Raw genomic sequence first — 20,433 nt, forward strand, 5'->3', positions numbered from 1 at the left:
GGTGTTGTCTTTTTCCTTGGGGGCATGACATTCTGCATGGCTGTATGCGTGGGGCAGACTAGCTCTTAGTTATCTAGCTATTCACGTGGCCCCCCAATGATAGCGTCTGAGCACGTGGCTGGGGCTTGCTTCTTCTGCATGGCACGTGAGTTGAGGGGAAGGGAAATGAGCTCATTAAGCGATCGTTTCCCATCAAGGCCACCAGCACCAAGGATAAAACATTTTTCTGTCCTCTGTGAAAGAAAAGCCCTACTCCCTCCCTCCACATCTCCGTCCTACTACCCATGGATCCATTTCCTCTTTTCCAGCCCAAAGCAATGGACCCCCCTTCCTCTGCTCTTTGTGACACATGGAGGATGGATGACCCTTCCCTCTCCTCTTCCCTCACTTCCATTTATACTTCACTGTAAGCCCCCTGCACAAGCTGTTTGTTGTTTACATTTCTCTCTCTCACCGAGCAGAAGAAGATCATGATCATGATCTGTTGTATCATCCTGGCCATCATCCTGGCTTCCACCATTGGGGGCATCTTTGCCTGAGTGCCCATCTCCTGCCCCCCGCCCACCACAGGTGAGCCAGGTGTAGCAGTGTGATGGGTCAGCAAGGTGGGAGCTGGAGTTTGGTTCAGTCAGTATTTGTACTTGTGGGTTGTGTTCCCTGTGCTGTGATTGCTTTGTGCCCTTATTCTGGATGGGGGAAAGAGTGCTCTAGATTGGCAGCCTGCTAGGTGTCTAGCCGCTGTATTCAGCAGCGCTGCATCTAATGCTTGAGGTATCTCTGACATGCCACAACTGATCAGAGGCACAGTAGGGTGCTGGGTCAGATCAGAGAGCAGCAGGGGAGTTCTCACCCTATGAGGAGAAAAAGAAAAGTTGAGCGTGCAGGAAGTGCAATTCAGGAACATCACTGCCAAGCCTAAGGGGTGATCAAGGGGACAATGTCAAAAAGAACGAGGGCTGGTAGTTACTGACTGAAAAGGGGACCATCAGGTAGATGGAACTCCAAGATTCATCTATTCTTCCTCCTTTTGGTGTCTCTTGCTCTGATTTTTTCAGATGGATTTGCAGATGGCCTTTCACCGTTCTTCCACTCCGCACCCTGGTGCCACCCGTCAAATGTTTTTTCCCATCTGGATTTCTCACCAGCTCTACCTCCTCCTCTTTATGGAGACATCACAGGCCTGGCCAGTGGACCCTACCTGTCAGATGTTCACCGTTCAGTGTTCCTGGTTGGAGGGGCTGAGGAAGCCGGAATAGAACAGGGAGGATGGGCTGCAGACAGAACCAAATAAGACACCATGGGGATGATGCTAGCTGACACTAATGTAAACATTTTCAGACACCATGTTTATTGGCTGTTTAAAGTGCTTCTAAATATCAACCTTTTAGTTCAGCTCTGTTCTCAGTCCCAGTGGCTCCTTCTGCCCACTTGTGGGTGGAGACTGACTAGCCAGCAGAGGACATCCATTCAATGGAATGTGTATGCTCAGCACAAACTTACTGAAGGGCAGGGAATGGCATAGTCCTGCCTATGTTGCTCTGGGAGGCTCAAATCTCCTCCTTGGTGGACAGGGATTAAAGACAGCATCTGACATTGTAACTGTCAGTACATCAGAAGCGTGATCAGGCACTGAACTGTCAGAACATCTTTCCCCAGATGAGCAATATAACTCTTTTCACTCTCCGATCCTTGTGACCCCCCATTTCTCTGGCTCTGAGTGTGGGAATCAGACCACGCTTGACCTGAATCACTGGTACTTAGAAGGCGGTAAGGCCCTTTGCTCCCTCAGCTAGGGTCTCTTAGGCACAAAATAGACTGTATTCCTTTGTTTATCTGTGGGATGGTCTCATTTACCCTACAGAAAAATCTTTCACCTGAAAGTTTGTCACTTATTTTAAACCCCCAAACTGTGGCAACTTGAGTGTATTTATTTCTTTTCCCTCTCCTCCGATAAATCATTTCTGCAGTAGGGAGGAGCAACTTGGACACTGTCACTCTGTACCTCTCCTGATGCTTCTGTTCCTTTGGGTCCTTCCTTGTCTATCCATATGAGGAAAGTTCTAAGGTTGCTTTCCCCTATGTTACTTGTACATGAGGCAATCACTAGTGAAAGGCTCTTCAGAGAGAGGGAGACCTCCATGAAATCTGATAATCCCTCTGCAGTTACACAGAGGGCAAATGACATGTTCCCCTCCAGTGTCAGATGTGAGTGGAGCAGAGGACTCTGCCTCACTCAGTGCTTAAGGAGACACCACTCACTCTGAATTTATATCAGCTGTTATCTGTATAGGTACTGTTCTAAAGGCACAATCATCTATACAGAAGCCTCTTTCTGAATAAAGACTTCAATTCAGTGACCACTGCTATAGTGTATTCAGTATGTAGTGGGGTGGGTGGGTCATCTGGGAGGAAGTGTTTTTGGGTGGGGCAAGTTTCCTTAGGAACTTCAATGATGCAGCATGAGAGGTCCATCTTCCTGACTTGATCAGATGTGCAGCAATACAGGCTCTAACTTAATACCCCACAGAGGATCTGACGCTCCTTGGATGGCCCCTTAACCATCCCCTCTGGCCTCCAACATACACAGGACATGGAGGCACAGGCACAAGACCATGCCACTGTAGGAAAGCTTTATTAATCCAAAATGATCACTGGTTACCCCAACCTGCCCCTTGCACCTCCATGTTTACTGCACGCAACTCAGCCACCTTTGGAGCTGAGGGGCAGATCTCCACAGCAATGCCTGCCCTGGAGAGCCTATCACTACAAGATGGGCTGCACTCAAGAGGGACCTCACACCTGCTGAGGAAGGAACCTTGATCCTCCTTCCAGGCACCTGTCCCTGATATTTTTCCCTCCTACCCCTACTTGGTCATTACACTCTGTCTTTCAGAAAGAACTTGCCCCAGTAGCGGCCCTTCTGTGACAGATCGTAGGGGCTCAGCACCTTGCGGCTCCCCAGCATGTTGGAGGTGATGACACGCTCAAAGGTCCATGGGTTCTGATTTTTGCATCTTCTCTCCTCTTCCGCCTGGCGCATCTCCTCCAGGGACTGGCAGCTGACTGCCTTGGCTGGGAATGGCAGCTTCTTGGCCACCTGTGTGAGGAAGTGCTCCACCTCCCCGAACTCGCAGTGCCCACCCACTTCCAAAATGAGGCGGCCACATTTCACTGCTGTCACATAGTGGTCGATGGCACCTTTGCCCCCGCCCATGCGCTGGCCTAGGCTCTTGCGGGTGATGGGCTTGTAAGGGGCTGGGATGCGCCACACGGCAAACATGATCTTGGGATCCAGGTGACGATTGATGGTTAGGCGCATCATTTCAAAGTGACCCCAGTGAAGGTAACCACCACCCAATGCCTGCAAGGAGAGAGAGAGAGCAAGCACAGGAATAGTTATGACTCAGATACAGGTGAAGGGGCTTTTTCTGCCACCTATTTACAGTTGTTCTCACTCATACCACTTCCATGCTCTCTCTTGGCCTCAGTTAGGCCTTCCCCCTGGATGGAGTAAGCCCTAATGGTCTCAGCTACCTCAGCTGAAAAGGTCAGCTCCTGGGGTTCTGTTTTCCTTGCTCTGGCTGAATCACCCCAAAGGTGACCCCAATTTGTATCTCCCCTCCTCTCCCACTCACCAAAATGCCATACTGTCCCTGGGTGAACTCAGTGGCCTCAGTGGATGGGCCACGGATGTCACGTAGGTTTTTGAATTCCCGCCTCACTTTAGGTACACTTGGAACTTTGTCCATGAACTTCAGTTTGGGTCTGTCAGGGATGGAGACATCTGGAAGAATGAACAAAAAGAGGTGTCAGTATGCCCCACAGGCACCCCCACTCTCTCACTGGGGCAGATGGGCACAGATCTGTGGCTACAGGGTGCAAATATGGAACCATCAGTAGGGGAACATCAGCTAGTTTTCCTCACTGAGCTTCTGAAACTGTGTGGCCACGGACCTGAGCCTATGCATCTTATAACTAGTATGTTAAATCAAGCAAAGGGAGACATGGGCTCAGAAAGCTGATTTCTCTAAGGATAGGCAAGAAGGCAGCTTGGGTTAGTCCCCTGCTTAAGAAACTACTTCTTGACACTAGTAATAATACTACCAATTCTCTCGGTCATTAATGCTTCCTTTTAGGGCAGATGACTGAGAATGATAGGGGCCTCCTGCTATTTATCCCCAAATATTCCCATCCCACCCCCTTGAAGCTGAAGGGATGAACAAGCCATCCTAAAATGGCAAAGGTCTGTCCTCTCATACCAAACCCAGAGGGTGGTTATGGATTACTGTTCCTCCACCTCAAAGCCCTCATCTACACAGTCCCACAAGACTCCATTCCTCTCCTCCATTTTATCTATCATCTACATGATAGCGGTGGGAGAGGCTGGTGAGACAATACAGACTTAAGGGTATGACTACTCTACAGCAGCTGCACAGCTACAGAAGGGTTTTCTGTTGATGTAGGTAGTCCACCCCTCCAAGGGATGATAGCTAGGTTGAGGTGATGATGCACTCAAAGGTCCATGGGTTGTGGTGGTTGTGTCTTCTCTCCTCTTCTGCAGTGGGGGTTAGGTTGACCTAACTGTGTGGAAATTTCTCAGCCCTAAGTGATGTAGCTAGGTCAACCTAAATTTTAGGTGTAGACAGGCCTAAGTACCAGCTTTACTGCTTCTTTACATCAAACATAAGCAGCAGAGCTTCCCTTCAATCTCAATATCAAGCTAAAATCAGCACTTGGATGAAGAGCAGCTGGCAAAAATTATTACTACTCAGTCTTGCCTGGAATCAAGAGAGAAATACAAATATGTGGGAGGCATTTAGACAGCAGGGTGAGGCAAGGCAAAGGGCTTGTTAGCTCAAAGCCCCTAGATTCTGTCTGCTTCCCACACTGGTCCAAAACCCAAATGCATTAGCCTTTAGAAAATGGTACATGACCCCTCTCCCTAGGTGTTAAAAAAAGAAATAGGACAACCTAGAGCAAATGGTGTGTTCTCCTGACAAGGGAGATACGCAACTAGGTATATTTTCCAAAGCTATTAAAAAAATAAGAATTGATACACTCCTACTCTGAAATCCTCCCTGATAGCAAGGATGACAAAACGCTTCCTCCGCCCCTCACAGTGAGATCAATAATATGCATCCTGGTTAACCCATGCTCCCTCAAGAGATGGTGACGATGTGCTTAGTCAATACCCCACCACACCGCAAAAATCATTAATATGCTTTCTATAATGCTCTCCCCTCACCTACCACTCCAGCCCCCACTCAACATCTTCCCGCAACACTTTTCCAAGGGAGGTGACAAATGCATCCAACATTACAAGACACCCGCTGCCCTTCTATCTTGGCATTTCTCCATGCCCGGCACTCACTGGTATAATCCTGGGGAAGCACATAGCTCTTCAGGCCAGCACTGAGGACTCTGGCACAAAAAGGATCTGGAAAATAAGAGAGAGGAGATGTAGAGAGACCTTACACAGATCCTTGGTCCTTTAATAAAAGCACCAGCAGGAGGCAGAGCTGAGACAGTCGCCGTTAACCAGCCACCACCAGAACACGACCTAGACCCCAGGCACAGAGCGAAGCTGCAACCTGCGGCCTTGACAGGGCGCCGTTCGCTGGGGAGCGCACAGCCCTCCTGAGAGCAGGCGAAGCGGCACGCTCCCCGATTTGCAGACAGGGAGAGGGAGGCATGGCAGCCTGGGATAGGACCCCCACTGGCCCCCTCACCCAGAACTGGACTAGAACCCAGAAGTCCGGCTCCCAGCCCCCTGCGAACGGGGCCGTCCAACGGAACGGATCATAGAATCTCAGGGTTGGAAGGGACCTCAGGAGGTATCTAGTCCAACCCCCTGCTCAAAGCAGGCCCAGTCCCCAATGTTTGTCCCAGATCCCTAAATGGCCCCCTCAAGGATTGAACTCACAACCCGGGGTTTAGCAGCCCAATGCTCAAACCACTGAGCTAGCCCTCCCCGCAACGGTGGCCGGCGAGGGACACTAGCCCAAGGAGAGCCCCGCATTGGGCGGAGAACACCCCGGCAGCGCCCAACGGGGGACCATCCCCGGCTCATAGGGGCTGGAAAGGGCGTTCGCTTGGCGACCTTCTGACCTCCGGGAACCTTTGGCAGCGCGCGGAGAGGGCGCGCGAGTCGCCTCCACATGGTCGCGCGCCGCTCCGGAGCGTGGGACTGTCCTCGCGCCGGGATGCCCCCGAAACGAGGCCGCCTTAGGCGCTGTACTGAGAAGCTCCTCACGGCGGGGGAAAGCGGAAGGGGAGGGGGAAATGGCCACAGGGCGCCGCCATTTTTGGAGTGCTCTTTAATCCGTCCGGGAGGAACTACTTCCGGTAATCCTGTAGGCATGTTGCACTGGGGGAAACAAGAGTCAGGAGGTTTGGTTCCGGAACTATGGGGTTCCAGCCTGCAAGGCCGGCGGAAGCGAAGCAGTCGGGAGCGGACCAGATCCTCAGGGGGCGCTGTTGCCACCCTTTCCCCCCATCAGCCTCGTCCTAGAAAGTATGGGCTGGGGGGAGGGGGAGGGGGTGGCCCCCCATGAGTCTTTGCAGCCACAAAGGGGGATGGGGTGCAGCAGGCCTGGGAATCAGGACTCCTGGGTTCCATACCAGCTCAGGGAGGGGAAGGGGTCTAGTTAGGGTGACCATATGTCCCATTTTGTGGACAGTCCCGTTTTTAAGTCCTGCCCCAGCCATCCCGACTTTTTGGCAAAACGGTGCATTTGTCCCATTTGCTCTTCCCAAATGATCATCAGCTGGCAAGAGCAAACTGGACAAACACAGTTTTGCCAAAAACGTGGGATGCAATGCTGTGCGGGCTGTGGATGAATGTGCGGGAAGCGGGATAGGCCACGCCAGACCTGCTCCAGAGAGCAGCTTGGGCCGGCCCCGTGTACGGGAGGGCATCCTCAGGCTGGCCTCATGCACTGTAGGGATGTGTGTGTGGGTGTCTCGGGTGGACCCATGGGGCAGGAGACAGGGAGGGCTCAGACTGGCTTCACACACGGCTGGCCCTGTGGGGTGTCCTGTTTTCCCTTTGGGAAAATATGGTCACCCTAGTGGTTAGAGCAGGGGGGCTGGGAGCCAGGACTCCTGGGTTCTATTCACCCTTCCCCTCATGCTGGGGGAGCCTTTCAACCACATTATACCCCCAGCCCTGCTGGACAATGAGGCTCTCCCATATTATCCCCCTAGCCTATAATCCACAGTGGGGACTAGTACGCAGTGTGAACCATGCAGGAATGGCCTGATTGGGGGCAGGAAATCTTTTAGCATGTGCGTCCTCAGCCCCCTTCCCTTTCATTATGGCAAGGTGGGAGGGGAGCCCTGCAACTCCTTACTGCTGTAATGTGGGGTCACATGCAACATCACCAACCCCAAGCATTATGATACCTTGAGTCGGCTCTCCCCAAATCTCCATGAAATAATGAGATTTATATAGAGATAGATAGACAGATATATAGAGAGTTCATTTTCTTTGCCTTCTGGGTTCTGAGCCTCTAGGGAGTTCTCAGGTCATGTTTCTCAGCTTTTCATTGAAAAAACTGTCTGCTGCCTGCCTAATGGGAGATCACCTCTAGCCGAGTGTCCTCAGCCACCCAACATCCACCTGCCAACCTTGTCATGAGTCGCACCAACATTTGTTCCATTGGATGGTGCTGTTCCAATGCAGGGAGCTGGAAATGGGGGTGAGGGGGGTGATGGGAGTCACGATTCTCTCCCCAACTCTGGGAGGGGAGTGCAGTCTAATGGGTTAGAAACACCAATTATTGCAAGACTTGCAATTTAATTCCAAGAATTGGCAATGTCCTGCATGGTATATGGGTGTATCAACCCTGCAATGGCCCATCTAGGGTTAACCACACTCTGTGGGATGAAGAAGCCAGGCCCCCTTGCCCTTGCTGACAAGGGATAAAAGGCAGCAGCTCAGCTCAGCTTAGGATGACTGAGGAGGAGAGCGAATGTGTGTTGCAGGCTTCAGGAGCCCTAGGCTGCAGAGGCCAACCATGCTGAGGCCCCTACACACACCCAGTCAACCACTGAGGATGACGGAGAAGAGTTAGTTGACACCAGGAGACTAACTACACTGAAAGTGAAGGTAGGAAGTGACCCAGGAGAATGGACTGGATGCAGAGAGCGACTGAGCCTGAACACAGGAGGAATTGGTTTCTCAGGGCCCTGGGTCGGGACTCAATGGAGTAAGGTGGATCTGGGTCTCCCACACCGCACCCACCACTGGGGCAGTCACCACCCCAAGGAACACACTCTACTGCTCAAGGGCAACCATGTAAACTCTGGCCGCTGGGCTGCGCTGCCCTGAAGACAGGGACTGTCATAACCATATAGCTAAGGGTAGCCTAGAATTCCTCCTTACCTGTAAGGGGTTAAGAAGCTCAAATAACCTGGTTGGCACCTGACCAAAAGGGCCAATGGGGAAAGAAGATACTTTCAAAGGGGTCGGGGTGGGGGAGGCTTTGTTTTATGTGTTCTCTTGGGAAGCAGAGAAGCATTCGGTCAGAAAACTCCTTCTCCTATAAACCATCCTAAAAGTCTCTCATATTACAAAAATTGTAAGTAAAAGCCAGGCAAGGTGTATTAGATTATCTTCTGTTCTGTTTGTGAATTTTTCGTTCGCTGGAGGGAGGTTTATTCCTGTTTTTTGTAACTTTGAAACTAAGCCTAGAGGAATTCCTGCTGTGTTTTTGAATATTTTGTTACCCTGTAAAGTGATTTTACAGAGGTGATTTTTATCTTTTTTTTTTTTTTTTTTTTAATAAAATCCTTCTTTTAAGAACCTGTCTAATTTCTCTATTGTCCTAAGAGCCAGGAGTTTGGGTCTGTGATCACTTTGTAACCAATTGATTAGGATATTATTTTCAAGCCTCCCCAGGAAAGAGGGTGTAAGGGCTTGGGGGGATATTTTGGGGGAATAGGAACTCCACGTGGTCCTTTCCCTGATTCTTTGTTAAATCACTTGGTGGTGGCAGCGTACCCTCCAAGGGCAAATAATTTGTGCCTTGGGGAAGTTTTAACCTAAGCTGGTAGAAATAAGCTTAGGGGGTCTTTCATCTGGGTCCCCACATCTGTACCCTAGAGTTCAGAGTGGGGAGGGAACCCTGATAGGGACAGTTGTATTGACCCCAGAGGCAGGGCCCTGTTACCCTAGGGACAAGAGACAGCCTGGGAAACTCTTGCCACTTGACCTGTCATCTCTGTTTTTTGTCTTTCTTGGCCCAGCACCTGTGGCGGGGTATATCAACCCCATGACAGTACGGAAAAGGTTGAGACCCACTGCTTGATGGTATCCTGTTGTTTTTCAAAAGAGATCGTCCCATCTTGGGGCCACTTTAGAATGTTATCATTCCCCTGGAATGCCGGACACTTTATTGATACCCTCTTGTTATTCTGAAGTGTATGGCCCAATCTGAGGGCTTGTTAAAAGGGAAGAGCTTTATCAATCCCCTAGTGTTGGTTAGGAAGCAATGTCCTGTTCTAGGGACCTCTTTAAATGGGGAGAAAATTTAATGGTATCCCTGTGAGAGAATGGCCTATTCTGGAGCCTCTTTAGACAGAAAGAACTTTATCAATATACACTGATCAAATTTGCAAACTGTACGGGGGAAAACATTTTTTCAGGAGCTGTATCTTGGGGATCCCTTGGTCAAATGCCCCTACATTTGGAACACTAACTCTTGCAAGCACGTTATGAGGCACACCAAGTTTCAAGGAAATCCAAATAACTGTGTGGATTTTAGAAGTACTTAGAAAAGTCAAGCTTTAAACAGAAAGCTGGTCTCAATCTTAACTCACGCAGACTTAAGACTTAATGTGGCCAGCTATAATCTGGGTATGAGCTGATCTGAGTCCTCTTTAGAAGCAGGAAATCACATCTGTCCCTAGAGCTTGCTGGTAGAGACTATCCCAAATTGGGGAGCCCTTCAGAAGCCGAGAGCTTTGTTGAGAGCCCAGTGTCACACCTCAGATTGAAATAAACACTCAGCGATCCATGAGAACCAGAGAACTCTTTTTATTTGCCCTTGACAGCCCTGTGATGGGCTGGGCATGTATCTCCTCAGCCTAGGGGGGTCTTGAAGGGCGACAGAAGAGGCCTCTCCTGCTCTTGATTGCATCCCCTTCCTCCCCAAGGCCACCTGTGTGCTCAGTATGTGCTGAAGATGGCCTCAATATGCTCGTTGTTACTTGGTATGTAGCTGTCGACACCTGGAAGAAATGGGACAGGATGATAAAGCAGGAGTGGTGCTGCTCAGATGGAATTCACTCTCGCTCTTGCTGTTGCCTCCCTCCTATGAAACGCCCCGCTTGGACGGAACTGATGCAACTCTGAGGACAAGCACGTTCCCCTGCCAGATGGTTGTCAACAACTGTCCCGCCCACTCCCTTCCCCTCAGACCCCGCACCTTGCTCCAGGGGCTCTGTGCCGTTGAGGAACTGCCAGTAGGTCTTGTCATTGGAGTTGGCAGCCCGGTTGTTGATGGAGACCACCATGAGGCCCCAGGATGTCTGCTCTGTTTCATAGCTGCAAGGGAAACGAAGGCAAAAGTCAGGAGGGAGCCGGGGTGACAGGGTGGAGGGTACAGTTGTCGGCTGCAGGGAAGGAGAGGGATGTAGAGGGGATGGATCAGGAGAGAGACAGAGGCAAACAGGGAAACTGACGCACCAGTAGGGAGAGAATGATCAAAAAGGAGGATGAACCTGTAGCCACATGAGGCCTGCCTTGCTCACCTGAAGTCCTGTGGATTGTCCTGCTGAGCTGCTTGCAGGACGGAGAGCAGCACAGAGCCTTTGGGTACGCTCACGGAGATGGTGTGGGTGAAGTGTTGCCCCCTGAGGTGGTTGATGATGGTGTATTTCACCATGACTGAGCAGAGAGAGGATATAGGAGCATCTGGTCACCCTAGTGGTTAGAGCACTTATTGTGGTCCTGGGCCAGCCGCAGGGTGTGAAGGAGACCTATTCCAGTAGCCTTCTACCAACCAGGGAAACCCCCAACACTGGGATTATTTGGGGCCAGTGGAGCAGAGGCCAGGATCAGGGCCGGTTAGCTCAGACCTCTACCAAGGTAAAGCAACAGGTGAGAGATCTTGGGACCCCAGGGTCATTGTTGCATTGCTCCAAGGGGCTGGGGAAGTGGCTGGTGGGGGAAGGGGCTACAGAATGATCCTTACCCTTATCTGACGAGCAGTTGAGTCTGATCACATTCAGGTAGGTTTTGCCCACGAGAGAAGGGAGGATCTGGGCAGCGGCCATGGGGTTGTTGAAGGCTCCGTGGGAGATCTCGGTGAGCACCTTGGCTAGCGTCTGTGAGCAGCTCCAGTCCCCGGTGGGATAGGACACCGAAGTGACATTGAGCGCCTGTCAAAAGAGGAGGGAGAGGCCTCTAACAGAGCAGGGCATGGTGGGCTGGGACCTCGACTCAGTCATGCCACAGCCAGACCCATGGCTCAAGGTGTGTTGAGGGCTCTGCACCAGGCCAGTGCTTCCAGCAGGGAGGGGGTGGGGATTTGGTACCTGAAGAGCCAAGCCGATGCTGTATATACTGGTGGTGTTGGTCTCCACGGCCCTGAGGATCTGCTGTTGGAGCTTGTACAGTGCTTCATGGATGGGCGCCAGGATTCTGCTCTGCTCAGCCTTCACCAGCCTATTGTGCACGCAGGTCAGTGCCAGAGTCGCCATGGCTCCGGTGTCTGCAAATCAGCCCCCGCCCCATCGTCACCACGACCATTGGGGGTGGAAGGAGACAGCAAGGGTGGTTAGAGCAGCACATTCTCCGGAGCATGGCTCCATGCAACTGGCAGGGAGGGGCAGTGAGGAGGAGGACAGGGTAATGGGGGCACAGATGGGCAGGCAGGGGGCAATGATGGGGAGGTTCAGCAGCAGGTATGTTAGGGGTGAGGTCAGTGAGCAGAGCAGGGTGCCTAATTGGAAGCAAGCCCCAGTGGCACTGGGGCTCAGTAGTGGGAGGGGCTGGCATTCTTGGCTGTGGCTCTTACCCACAAAGAAGTCCTTGGCCAGTGCCTCCTTGGCCAGGCTTACCGCTGCCTCATTGACATTGGCCCCCTCCAGGCACAGAGCCAGGGTGTCCAGGCTGAGCTGGTAGAACGTTGTCTTGGGTGTGCTGTGGTCACCTGAAAAGCACCAGAGTAGGAGTGACTGAACATTGGGCCACCGAGACACAATGGGCCTCCCCTCCCTTAAAGGTTGTGTCTGTATATCAGGCGGGGAAGTGCACCCCTTGTGCTGGTCCTCGTCTGTGCTGTACCCACTGTGGACACAGAAGGTGACCTTCGAGGTGCTAAGTTCTCAGGACAACACTTTACAACAGTGCCCACTCACTTGGGTAAAGAAAAAGAGCAAAGATCCCAGTGATTCCCTCAGTTGAAATGGTGGCGCAGTGCTGACCTGGGCAACTGCTGCCTCCAGGGAGATTTGCAGAGGACACTCCTCCTGGACAGAAAGATCCCAGGCACACTTGGGCAGGACCCCAAAGGTGCAAGGAGACCTGGAGTCCAGTCCCTAAGGCTCTTCCCTGATTAGAATACTAATAGCTAGCTCTTGTATAGTGCTTTTTGTCCATAGATCTCAAAGCGCTTAACAAAGAAGGTCAGGATCATTATTATTTGCACAGATGGCAAAACTGAGGTACAGAATGGTGTGGTGACTTGCTCAAGGTCTCCCAGCAGGCCAGTGGCAGACCTGGGAGCAGAACCCAGTCCTGCTGAGTCCTGGTCCAATTCTTATGCCTTTGAAGCCCTGCTCCCCCTCTTACTCAAGTAGGTCAACTCCTCCTTGGTTTTCAACTTCAAGACTTCAACCAAGTTGATGTTGGCTGTGATGCACTTGGGATCCTCGCAGGACGAGATGAGGGCGAGGATGTAGAGGGCCACCTGGCCAGAGGTCATTTCTTCAGGACAAGGAGTGGAAGTGGAGGAGAGAGAGAGAAAGTGTAATCAACTCATCAGGGGGTCCTCGGCACAGCACAGGTCATGTCTTTCCTATGTTTCCTTGGGTTAAAGCTATAACAGATTGCATGTCTGAAACACCAGGAGGAGTGAGGGTGTCAGTGCACGGGCTGGGGGCAGCCAGCACAGCATGTGTTGTTATCAAAGCTAAGTGGGCTTGTGATAGGGCTTTGTTAGGATGGGCAACATTTGAGGGACACTTGCATGCTACACAGGGGTGATGGTGACTTACTGCTCTTCCTCTGGAGTCGGTATGGCCTCCAGGACCTTGCTAGAGTGCTAGGAGGTGCTGTCTATCAGATGGGCTATAAAACTGAGGTCCTGAGCACTCATGTGTAATTTAGATCCCGTATTGCTCTTCATGACAGCAAGGCTTAAGCCTGCAGTCTTGTCTGAATTCCAGCTCTAACAACATCCTTCCTCCTGAAATTCCACCTTAGATTTATTATTATTTCTACTAGGATAGCATCTAAGAGGCCTGGTTGATATCTGGGCCCTGTTGTGCTAGGCACTGTACATCCCTGCAGTGCGAGAGAGTTCCTGCCCCAAAGAACCTCCAGTCGAAATCAACAAAGATTTTTGTTCTATGTCTGTACAGCACCTTGCATAATCAGATCCTGGTCCATGATTGGGACCCCTAGGTGCTATCATAATACACCTAATAAATAATAATTGTCCCCATTTTACTGATGGGGAACTGAGGCCCAGAGAGACTCCCAAGGGAATAAGTGGCAGAGTTAGGAATAGAACCCAGTTTTCTTCATGTCCCAGGCCATCTGCCCTCCCGTTTCCACTGAACACAGGATTTGTCTCTATTTCCTGTGCTAAACCATTGTGTGGTGTTGCTGTGAGGGATTGTAAAATGCTGTTCCCCAGAGGTGGCTGGATGAAAGGATCTCAGACTGGGATGAAAACAGTATAGAAATACATAGGGGGAGAAGCAGCTACTGCTGTAGTCAATCTTCCTATTCTAGCCTCCCTCCCTTTCTTCTGGTTTTCAGTGGTTCATAAGTTACAGAGACTTTCTCCTGTTGAGCTGAAACCCTGTTTTATTTGAGAAATTGTCCAAGATCCTGTAATTAGAGCCTTTATCCTAGTGATACAGCCACTCAAGGGGGCACAATTAAGATATGAAATCTTACTTGTCAGTGTGTAACCTGGAAATGTAATGTCCTCTTCACCGGTTGCATGTGTGTGGTGTGGGAGAGGGCCAGGGTATTAACATGGAATATTAATACAATCCCCTCCAAACTCAGCAAAATGTGCCTGGAAGGAATATTCTTTGCTATTGCCACTAGGGGTCAGCATTTACATCCTTCCTTACAATAGCTGCTGGGGAAACCTGGTCACTAGATCCTTCCGGATCGGTGATCATACAAAATCAGGATGGCAGAAGGGTCAGACTGGTTGAGCAGCAGCAGAAAGGACTGGCTAGGCAGCATGGCAGCAGCAAAGGATGCGGGGGCTGTCATGGATCACAAATTGAATATGAACCAGCAGTGCAATGCTATTGCGAAAAAGGCAACTGTCATTCTGGGTGGTTTCTGGGGTGTATTAACGGCAGTGTTGTATATAAGACGGGAATGGTAGTTTTTCTGCTCTACTCAGCACTGGTGAGGCCTCAGCTGGAGTCTTGTGTCCAGTTCTGGGTACCAGACTTTAAGAAAGTTGGGGACATATAGGAGAGAGTCCAGAGGACAGCAACACAAATAAGAGGTTTAGAACACCTGACCTATGAGGAAAGGTTGAATATCTCGGCATATTTAGTCTAGAGAAGAGAAAGCTGAGGGGGAACCTGATAAGTCTTCAAATATGTAAAAGGTTGTTATAAAGAGGACAGGGATCAATTGTTCCCCATGTCCATCGAGGGCAGGACGAGAAGGAATCGACTTAGTTTGCAGCAGGGGAGATTTAGGTTATTTATTAGGAAAAAACTTTCTAACTCCGAGGCTAGATAAGCACTGGAACAGGTTACTCAGAGAGGCTGTGGAATCCCTGTCACTGGAGGGTTTTAAGAACAAGTTGGACAAACTGGTCAGGGATGGTCTAGATTTACGTGGTCCTGTCACAGCAAAAGGGGCTAGACTAGAGGACCTCCCAAGGTTCCTTCCAGCCCTACATCTCTGTGATTCTATGACTAAAGGATATACCAGTTTGTCTTTTAAGGGCAGGATATATGGAAAAGGGACTTGTGGCATGCACAGAAGTCCCGAATCTAATGCCCTTCAAAGTCAATGGAAATCTCCTGTTGACTTCAGTGGGCTTTTGATCCGGCACACAGGGAAGAATATCTGATTTCTGGTGTCCTACCCACTGTGCCTTCCTTGATGATCCTGTCTTTTATCTGCTGCACCATGAGCTTTTCCTTCATGCCATCCTGTGTGCCGCCAGCCAGGTTCAAAGCAATCAGGATGCTGGGGTTCGGTGGGCTTTGCAGGACGACAGAGCTCTCCATTCTACGTTGGAGTTCAGTGACCATGTACTGCTGCTTAGGAGGGACAGCTGGAGATGGAGAGAAGCAGACATTCATTCAGGAGGGCATGTGCCCTGGGGAGCCACCTCGGCAGCCCCAGGATATGAATTAAGGATCATGCCCTCCCGCCTCCTCTCCCCCATGCAGATTCACTTTCTTTGGAGACTCTTGGCTCTCACTGATGCTGGGAACCAGCACCCATTGTGCCACCTCTGCTTATTTCCTTAACTGTGCTCAGGGACCACCAGGGAGACATGGAATTAGCCGAGCCCAGCTATTGCACCCTGCTGGCCCTCTCCGTCATACTCACTGCACTGCTCCTTGGCGCTGGTCGCCGTGCAGAGCACACACACAACAGCCAGGGCCCAGGGGAACATTCTGCCTTTTCTTCTGGGCAACGATTCCTGCTGGGGGCAGGACTCGGGGATCTCAGAGAGCATTGGCAACCTTCTGTGTGATCCTTTATATGCACAGTCCCAGCCCTCTCCCTACCTCTCCCCCGCCCCATCTCTGATACCATTCATCGTATTCGCTTATCTCAGTTTCGACAACACAGACTCTCAAGGGTTTGGCAAGGTGACTCCGGAGAACAAATACTGGCAATGGTGGGATCAGCTACACAGCTAGTGGAAGGACATACCAAGAGTCACGTGAGCACCATTGTTATACCCTATCCTTTGGAGAGCAGCCAACCCAACAACCAGAGGTGCCTTCTGGTTGGCGAACCAACATGTGGCGTGAGTAGGACAGGACGGGGAGTGGCTAGCAGAGAACGTGTCTGAGATCAAGAGGAGTCAGCTAAGCTGTAGCCTCTTCCCTCAAATCCTACTTGTGTGTACTGGTGTTTGGCCAGGGTGAATTACTCTCTGAATCTCGCTGAGAGCCAGAGCTCAACACCCAGCTCTTACCTAGAGCTTTTCAGCCATAGATCTCAAAGCACTTTACAAAAGCTATCAGTATCACTGCCTGTATAGCAGGCAAAGGGCAATCCCCTTGCTGCCCCATAGAGAGAAGCTGAGATATGTGGGGAGACAGATCTCCTCTACTGGGGGCATCTTCGCCAATCCTTTTCTGTCTGAAGACAGATCCCCAGTTCTATACTGGGCTGGAGGCAGGGATCATAGAATCATAGAATATCAAGGTTGGAAGGGACCTCAGGAGGTCATCTAGTCCAACCCCCTGCTCAAAGCAGGACCAACACCAACTAAATCATCCCAGCCAGGGCTTTGTCAAGCCTGACCTTAAAAATATCTAAGGAAGGAGATTCCACCACCTCCCTAGGTAATGCATTTCAGTGTTTCTCCACCCTCCTAGTGAACAAGTTTTTCCTAATATCCAACCTAAACCTCCCCCACTGCAACTTGAGACCATTACTCCTTGTTCTGTCATCAGCTACCACTGAGAACAGTCTAGATCCATCCTCTTTGGAACCCCCTTTCAGGTAGTTGAAAGCAGCTATCAAATCCCCCCTCATTCTTCTCTTCCGCAGACTAAACAATCCCAGTTCCCTCAGCTTCTCCTTATAAGTCATGTGTTCCAGTCCCCTAATCATTTTTGTTGCCCTCCGCTGGACTCTTTCCAATTTTTCCACATCCTTCTTGTAGTGTGGGGCCCAAAACTGGACACAGTACTCCAGATGAGGCCTCACCAATGTCGAATAGAGGGGAATGATCACGTCCCTCGATCTGCTGGCAATGCTCCTACGTATACATCCCACAATGCCATTGGCCTTCTTGGCAACTGTTGACTCATATCCAGCTTCTCGTCCACTGTAACCACTAGGTCCTTTTCTGCAGAACTGCTGCCGAGCCATTTCGTTCCTAGTCTGTAGCGGCGCATGGGATTCTTCCATCCTAAGTGCTGGACTGTACACTTGTCTTTGTTGAACCTCATCAGATTTCTTTTGGCCCAATCCTCTAATTTGTCTAGGTCCCTCTGTATCCTATCACTACGGGAGATTCTCTGGACTATGTTATCTGGAGGTCAGACAAGGATGATCTAATGGTTCCTTTGCACCTTATAATCTGTTGTATTCTACTATATTCAGATTCTTCCTCCTCCCCTCCCCCCCCAAAATAGGCCTCCAGCAATTAAAACTCAAAATATCCCTTGATAGGTACACTAGAGAGAGCAAGATAGGTGTTTTTCTCTATGCAAAAGAATAAATGGACACATATCTGACATCAGGAATCATAACAGTCAAAAACTGGTAGGAGAACACTTCAACCTCTCTAATCACTCAGTGACAGACTTAAAGGTGGCAATTTTGCAACAGAAAAGCTTAAAAAACAGACTCCAACGAGGAGCTGCTGAACTTGAATTAATATGCAAACTAGATACCATTAACTTAGGTTTGAACAGAGACTGGGAATGGCTCAGTCATTACACTAGTTTAATCTATTTCCCCATGTTAAGTATCCTCACACCTTTGTGTCAACTGTCCGAAATGGGCCATCTTGATTATCACTTCAAAAGTTTTTTTTTCCCCTGCTGATAATAGCTCCTCTTAATTAGCCTTTTACAGTTGGTATGGGTACTTCCACCTTTTCATGTTCTCTGTATGTATAAATATCTTCTTAATATATGTTCCATTCTATGCATCCGATGAAGTGAGCTGTAGTCCACAAAAGCTTATGCTCAAATAAATTTGTTAGTCTCTATCGCTTAGCCCTGGTCTACACTAGGAGTTGAGGTCAAATCTAGCAGCGTTAAATCGATTTAACTCTGCACCCGTCCACATGACGAAGCCCTTTTTTTTTTGGACTTTAAGGGCTCTTAAAATCGATTTCCTTACTCCACCCCTGACAAGGGGATTACTACTGAAATCAGCCTTGCCGGGTCAAATTTGGGGTAGTGTGGATGCAATTCGCCGGTATTGGCCTCCGGGAGCTATTCCAGAGTGCTCCATTGTGACCGCTCTGGACAGCACTCTCAACTCAGATGCACTGGCCAGGTAGACAGGAAGAGGCCTGCGAACTTTTGAATCTCATTTCCTGTTTGGCCAGCGTGGCAAGAGGTGACCATGATGGAGTCCCAGAATTGCAAAAGAGCTCCAGCATGGACCGAAGGGGAGGTATGGGATCTGATCGCTGTATGGGGAGAGGAATCTGTGCTATCAGAACTCCATTCCAGTTTTCAAAATGCCAAAACATTTGTCAAAATCTCCCAGGGCATGAAGGACAGGGGCCATAAAAGGGACCCGAATATAGCTCACAGGAAGCAAGCGGAGAAACCAGTTTTCCCGACAGCCAGGAACTGTTTCTCACCCTCAACCTGGAGCCAGTACCCCCCGAACCCATGCAAGGCTGCCTCCCGGACCCACCAGGTGGAGAAGAGACATCTGGTGAGTGTACCTTTTAAAATAGTATACATGGTTTAAAAGCAAGCATGTTTAATGATTAATTTGCCCTGGCATGCGTGGCCAGTACAGCTACTGGAAAAGTCTGTTAACGTGTCTGGGGATGGAACGGAAATCCTCCAGGGATATCTCCATAAAGCTCTCCTGGATGTACTCCCAAAGCCTTTGCAAAAGGTTTCTGGGGAAGGCAGCCTTATTCCATCCACCATGGTAGGACACTTTACCACGCCTGGCCAGTAGAACGTAGTTGGGAATCATTGCAGAACAAAGCATTGCAGCGTATGTTTGCTGGCATTCAAACAACACCCGTTCTTTATCTCTCTGTGTTATTCTCAGGGGAATGATATCATTCACGGTCACCTGGTTGAAATAGGGTGCTTTTCTTAAGGGGACATTCAGAGGTGCCCGTTCCTGCTTGGCTATTTGCCTGTGGCTGAACAGAAATGTTCCCTGCTGTTAGCCAGGTGGTGGGGGAGGGAGGAGAGGAGGGTTAGCCATACGGTGGGGGGAGGCAAAATGCAACCTTGTAACAAAAGCACATGTGCTAGTATGTAATGTTAACAGCAAGGTTTACATTGAAAGAGTGTACCCATTGTTCTATAAAATGTGTCTTTTTAAAACCACTGTCCCTTTTTTTTTTTTTTCTCCACCAGCTGCATGTGTTTCAAGGATCACAGGATCTTCTCCTTTCCAGAGGCTAGCAAAGATTAGTAGGCGAAAAAAATGCACTTGCAATGAAATGTTCTCTGACCTTATGCTGTCCTCCCACACTGACAGAGCACAGACGAATGCATGGCGGCAGACAATGTCAGAGTGCAGGAAAGCACAAAATGACCGGGAGGAGAGGTGACAGGCTGAAGAGGGTAAGTGGCAGGCTGAAGAGAGGGCTGAAGCTGATAGGTGACGGCAGCGTGATGAGAGGAGGCAGGACTCAATGCTGAGGCTGCTGGAGGGTCAAACTAATATGCTCCAGTGTATGGTTGAGCTGCAGGAAAGGCAGCTGTAGCACAGACTGCCACTACAGCCTCTGTGTTACCAACTGCCCTCCTCCCCAAGTTCCATAGCCTCCTCACCCAGATGCCCAAGAATATGGTGTGGGGGGGGCCCTCCGGACACCCAGCCACTCCACCCAGAGGATTGCCCAAGCAACAGAAGGCTGGCATTCAATAAGTTTTAAAGTGCAGTGTGGCCTTGTCCTTCCCTCCTCTACCACCCCATCTGGTACTTCCCTCCTTCACCACCCCTCCTGGGCTACCTTGGCAGTTATCCCCCTATTTGTGATGAATTAATAAAGAATGCATGAATGTGAAGCAACAATGACTTTATTGCCTCTGCAAGCAGTGATCAAAGGGAGGAGGGGAGGGTGGTTAGCTTACAGGGAAGTAGAGTGAACCAATGGGAGGGCGGGACGGGTTTCATCAAGGAGAAACAAACAGAACTTTCACACCGTAGCCTGGCCAGTCATAAAACTGGTTTTCAGAGCTTCTCTGATGCGCACCACACCCTCCTGTGCTCTTCTAACTGCCCTGGTGTCTGGCTGCGCGTAACCAGAGGCCAGGCAATTTGCCTCAACCTCCCACCCAGCCATAAATGTCTCCCCCTTACTCTCA

The 20,433-nt window shown here is 50.2% G+C and overlaps 3 protein-coding genes across 4 annotated transcripts in view; 1 reads left to right on the forward strand and 2 right to left on the reverse strand.

Annotated features, from left to right (window-relative positions):
• Positions 1-18,677, forward strand: part of STX3 (syntaxin 3) — a 54,606-nt gene extending 35,929 nt beyond the window's left edge. Inside the window, exons 10-11 of one of the 2 annotated variants that reach the window (XM_077820853.1) lie at positions 462-570; positions 1,056-2,357. In XM_077820853.1, the coding sequence (XP_077676979.1) occupies positions 462-539 (78 nt within the window). In that variant the 3' untranslated portion in view covers positions 540-570; positions 1,056-2,357. Of the gene's footprint in view, positions 1-461; positions 571-1,055; positions 2,358-18,634 lie in introns of those variants that run through there. The other variant, XM_077820851.1, reaches the window with a different exon arrangement.
• On the reverse strand, positions 2,617-6,275 carry MRPL16 (mitochondrial ribosomal protein L16). Its single transcript, XM_077820855.1, has 4 exons — positions 6,109-6,275; positions 5,372-5,437; positions 3,636-3,784; positions 2,617-3,361 (listed from the first exon to the last, which is right to left on the reverse strand). The coding sequence occupies exons 1-4, from the start codon at positions 6,158-6,160 to the stop codon at positions 2,876-2,878; spliced, it is 753 nt and encodes a 250-aa protein (XP_077676981.1). The 5' UTR covers positions 6,161-6,275; the 3' UTR covers positions 2,617-2,875.
• On the reverse strand, positions 10,172-15,842 carry CBLIF (cobalamin binding intrinsic factor). The gene is made up of 9 exons (XM_077819276.1): positions 15,776-15,842; positions 15,303-15,494; positions 12,800-12,934; positions 12,024-12,158; positions 11,542-11,717; positions 11,199-11,385; positions 10,756-10,891; positions 10,431-10,549; positions 10,172-10,233 (listed from the first exon to the last, which is right to left on the reverse strand). Exons 1-9 carry the CDS (start codon positions 15,840-15,842, stop codon positions 10,172-10,174), a joined length of 1,209 nt encoding a protein of 402 aa, XP_077675402.1.
• Positions 18,678-20,433: the final 1,756 nt, after the last annotated feature.

The sequence above is a fragment of the Eretmochelys imbricata genome, chromosome 6, assembly GCF_965152235.1.
Source record: "Eretmochelys imbricata isolate rEreImb1 chromosome 6, rEreImb1.hap1, whole genome shotgun sequence".
Lineage (NCBI taxonomy): Eukaryota > Metazoa > Chordata > Testudines > Cheloniidae > Eretmochelys > Eretmochelys imbricata.

Coding starts and splice junctions, on each gene's coding strand:
- MRPL16 (XM_077820855.1), bottom strand. CDS start 6,160: ATGTGGAGGCGACTCGCGCGCCCTCTCCGCGCGCTGCCAAAGGTTCCC. Junction 5,438..6,108: donor GCTGCCAAAGGTTCCCGGAG/GTCAGAAGGTCG, acceptor CTTATTTTCCAG/ATCCTTTTTGTGCCAGAGTC. Junction 3,785..5,371: donor GCTTCCCCAGGATTATACCA/GTGAGTGCCGGG, acceptor TCATTCTTCCAG/ATGTCTCCATCCCTGACAGA.
- CBLIF (XM_077819276.1), bottom strand. CDS start 15,842: ATGTTCCCCTGGGCCCTGGCTGTTGTGTGTGTGCTCTGCACGGCGACC. Junction 10,892..11,198: donor CAACTGCTCGTCAGATAAGG/GTAAGGATCATT, acceptor CTCTCTGCTCAG/TCATGGTGAAATACACCATC. Junction 10,234..10,430: donor CACAGAGCCCCTGGAGCAAG/GTGCGGGGTCTG, acceptor CATTTCTTCCAG/GTGTCGACAGCTACATACCA.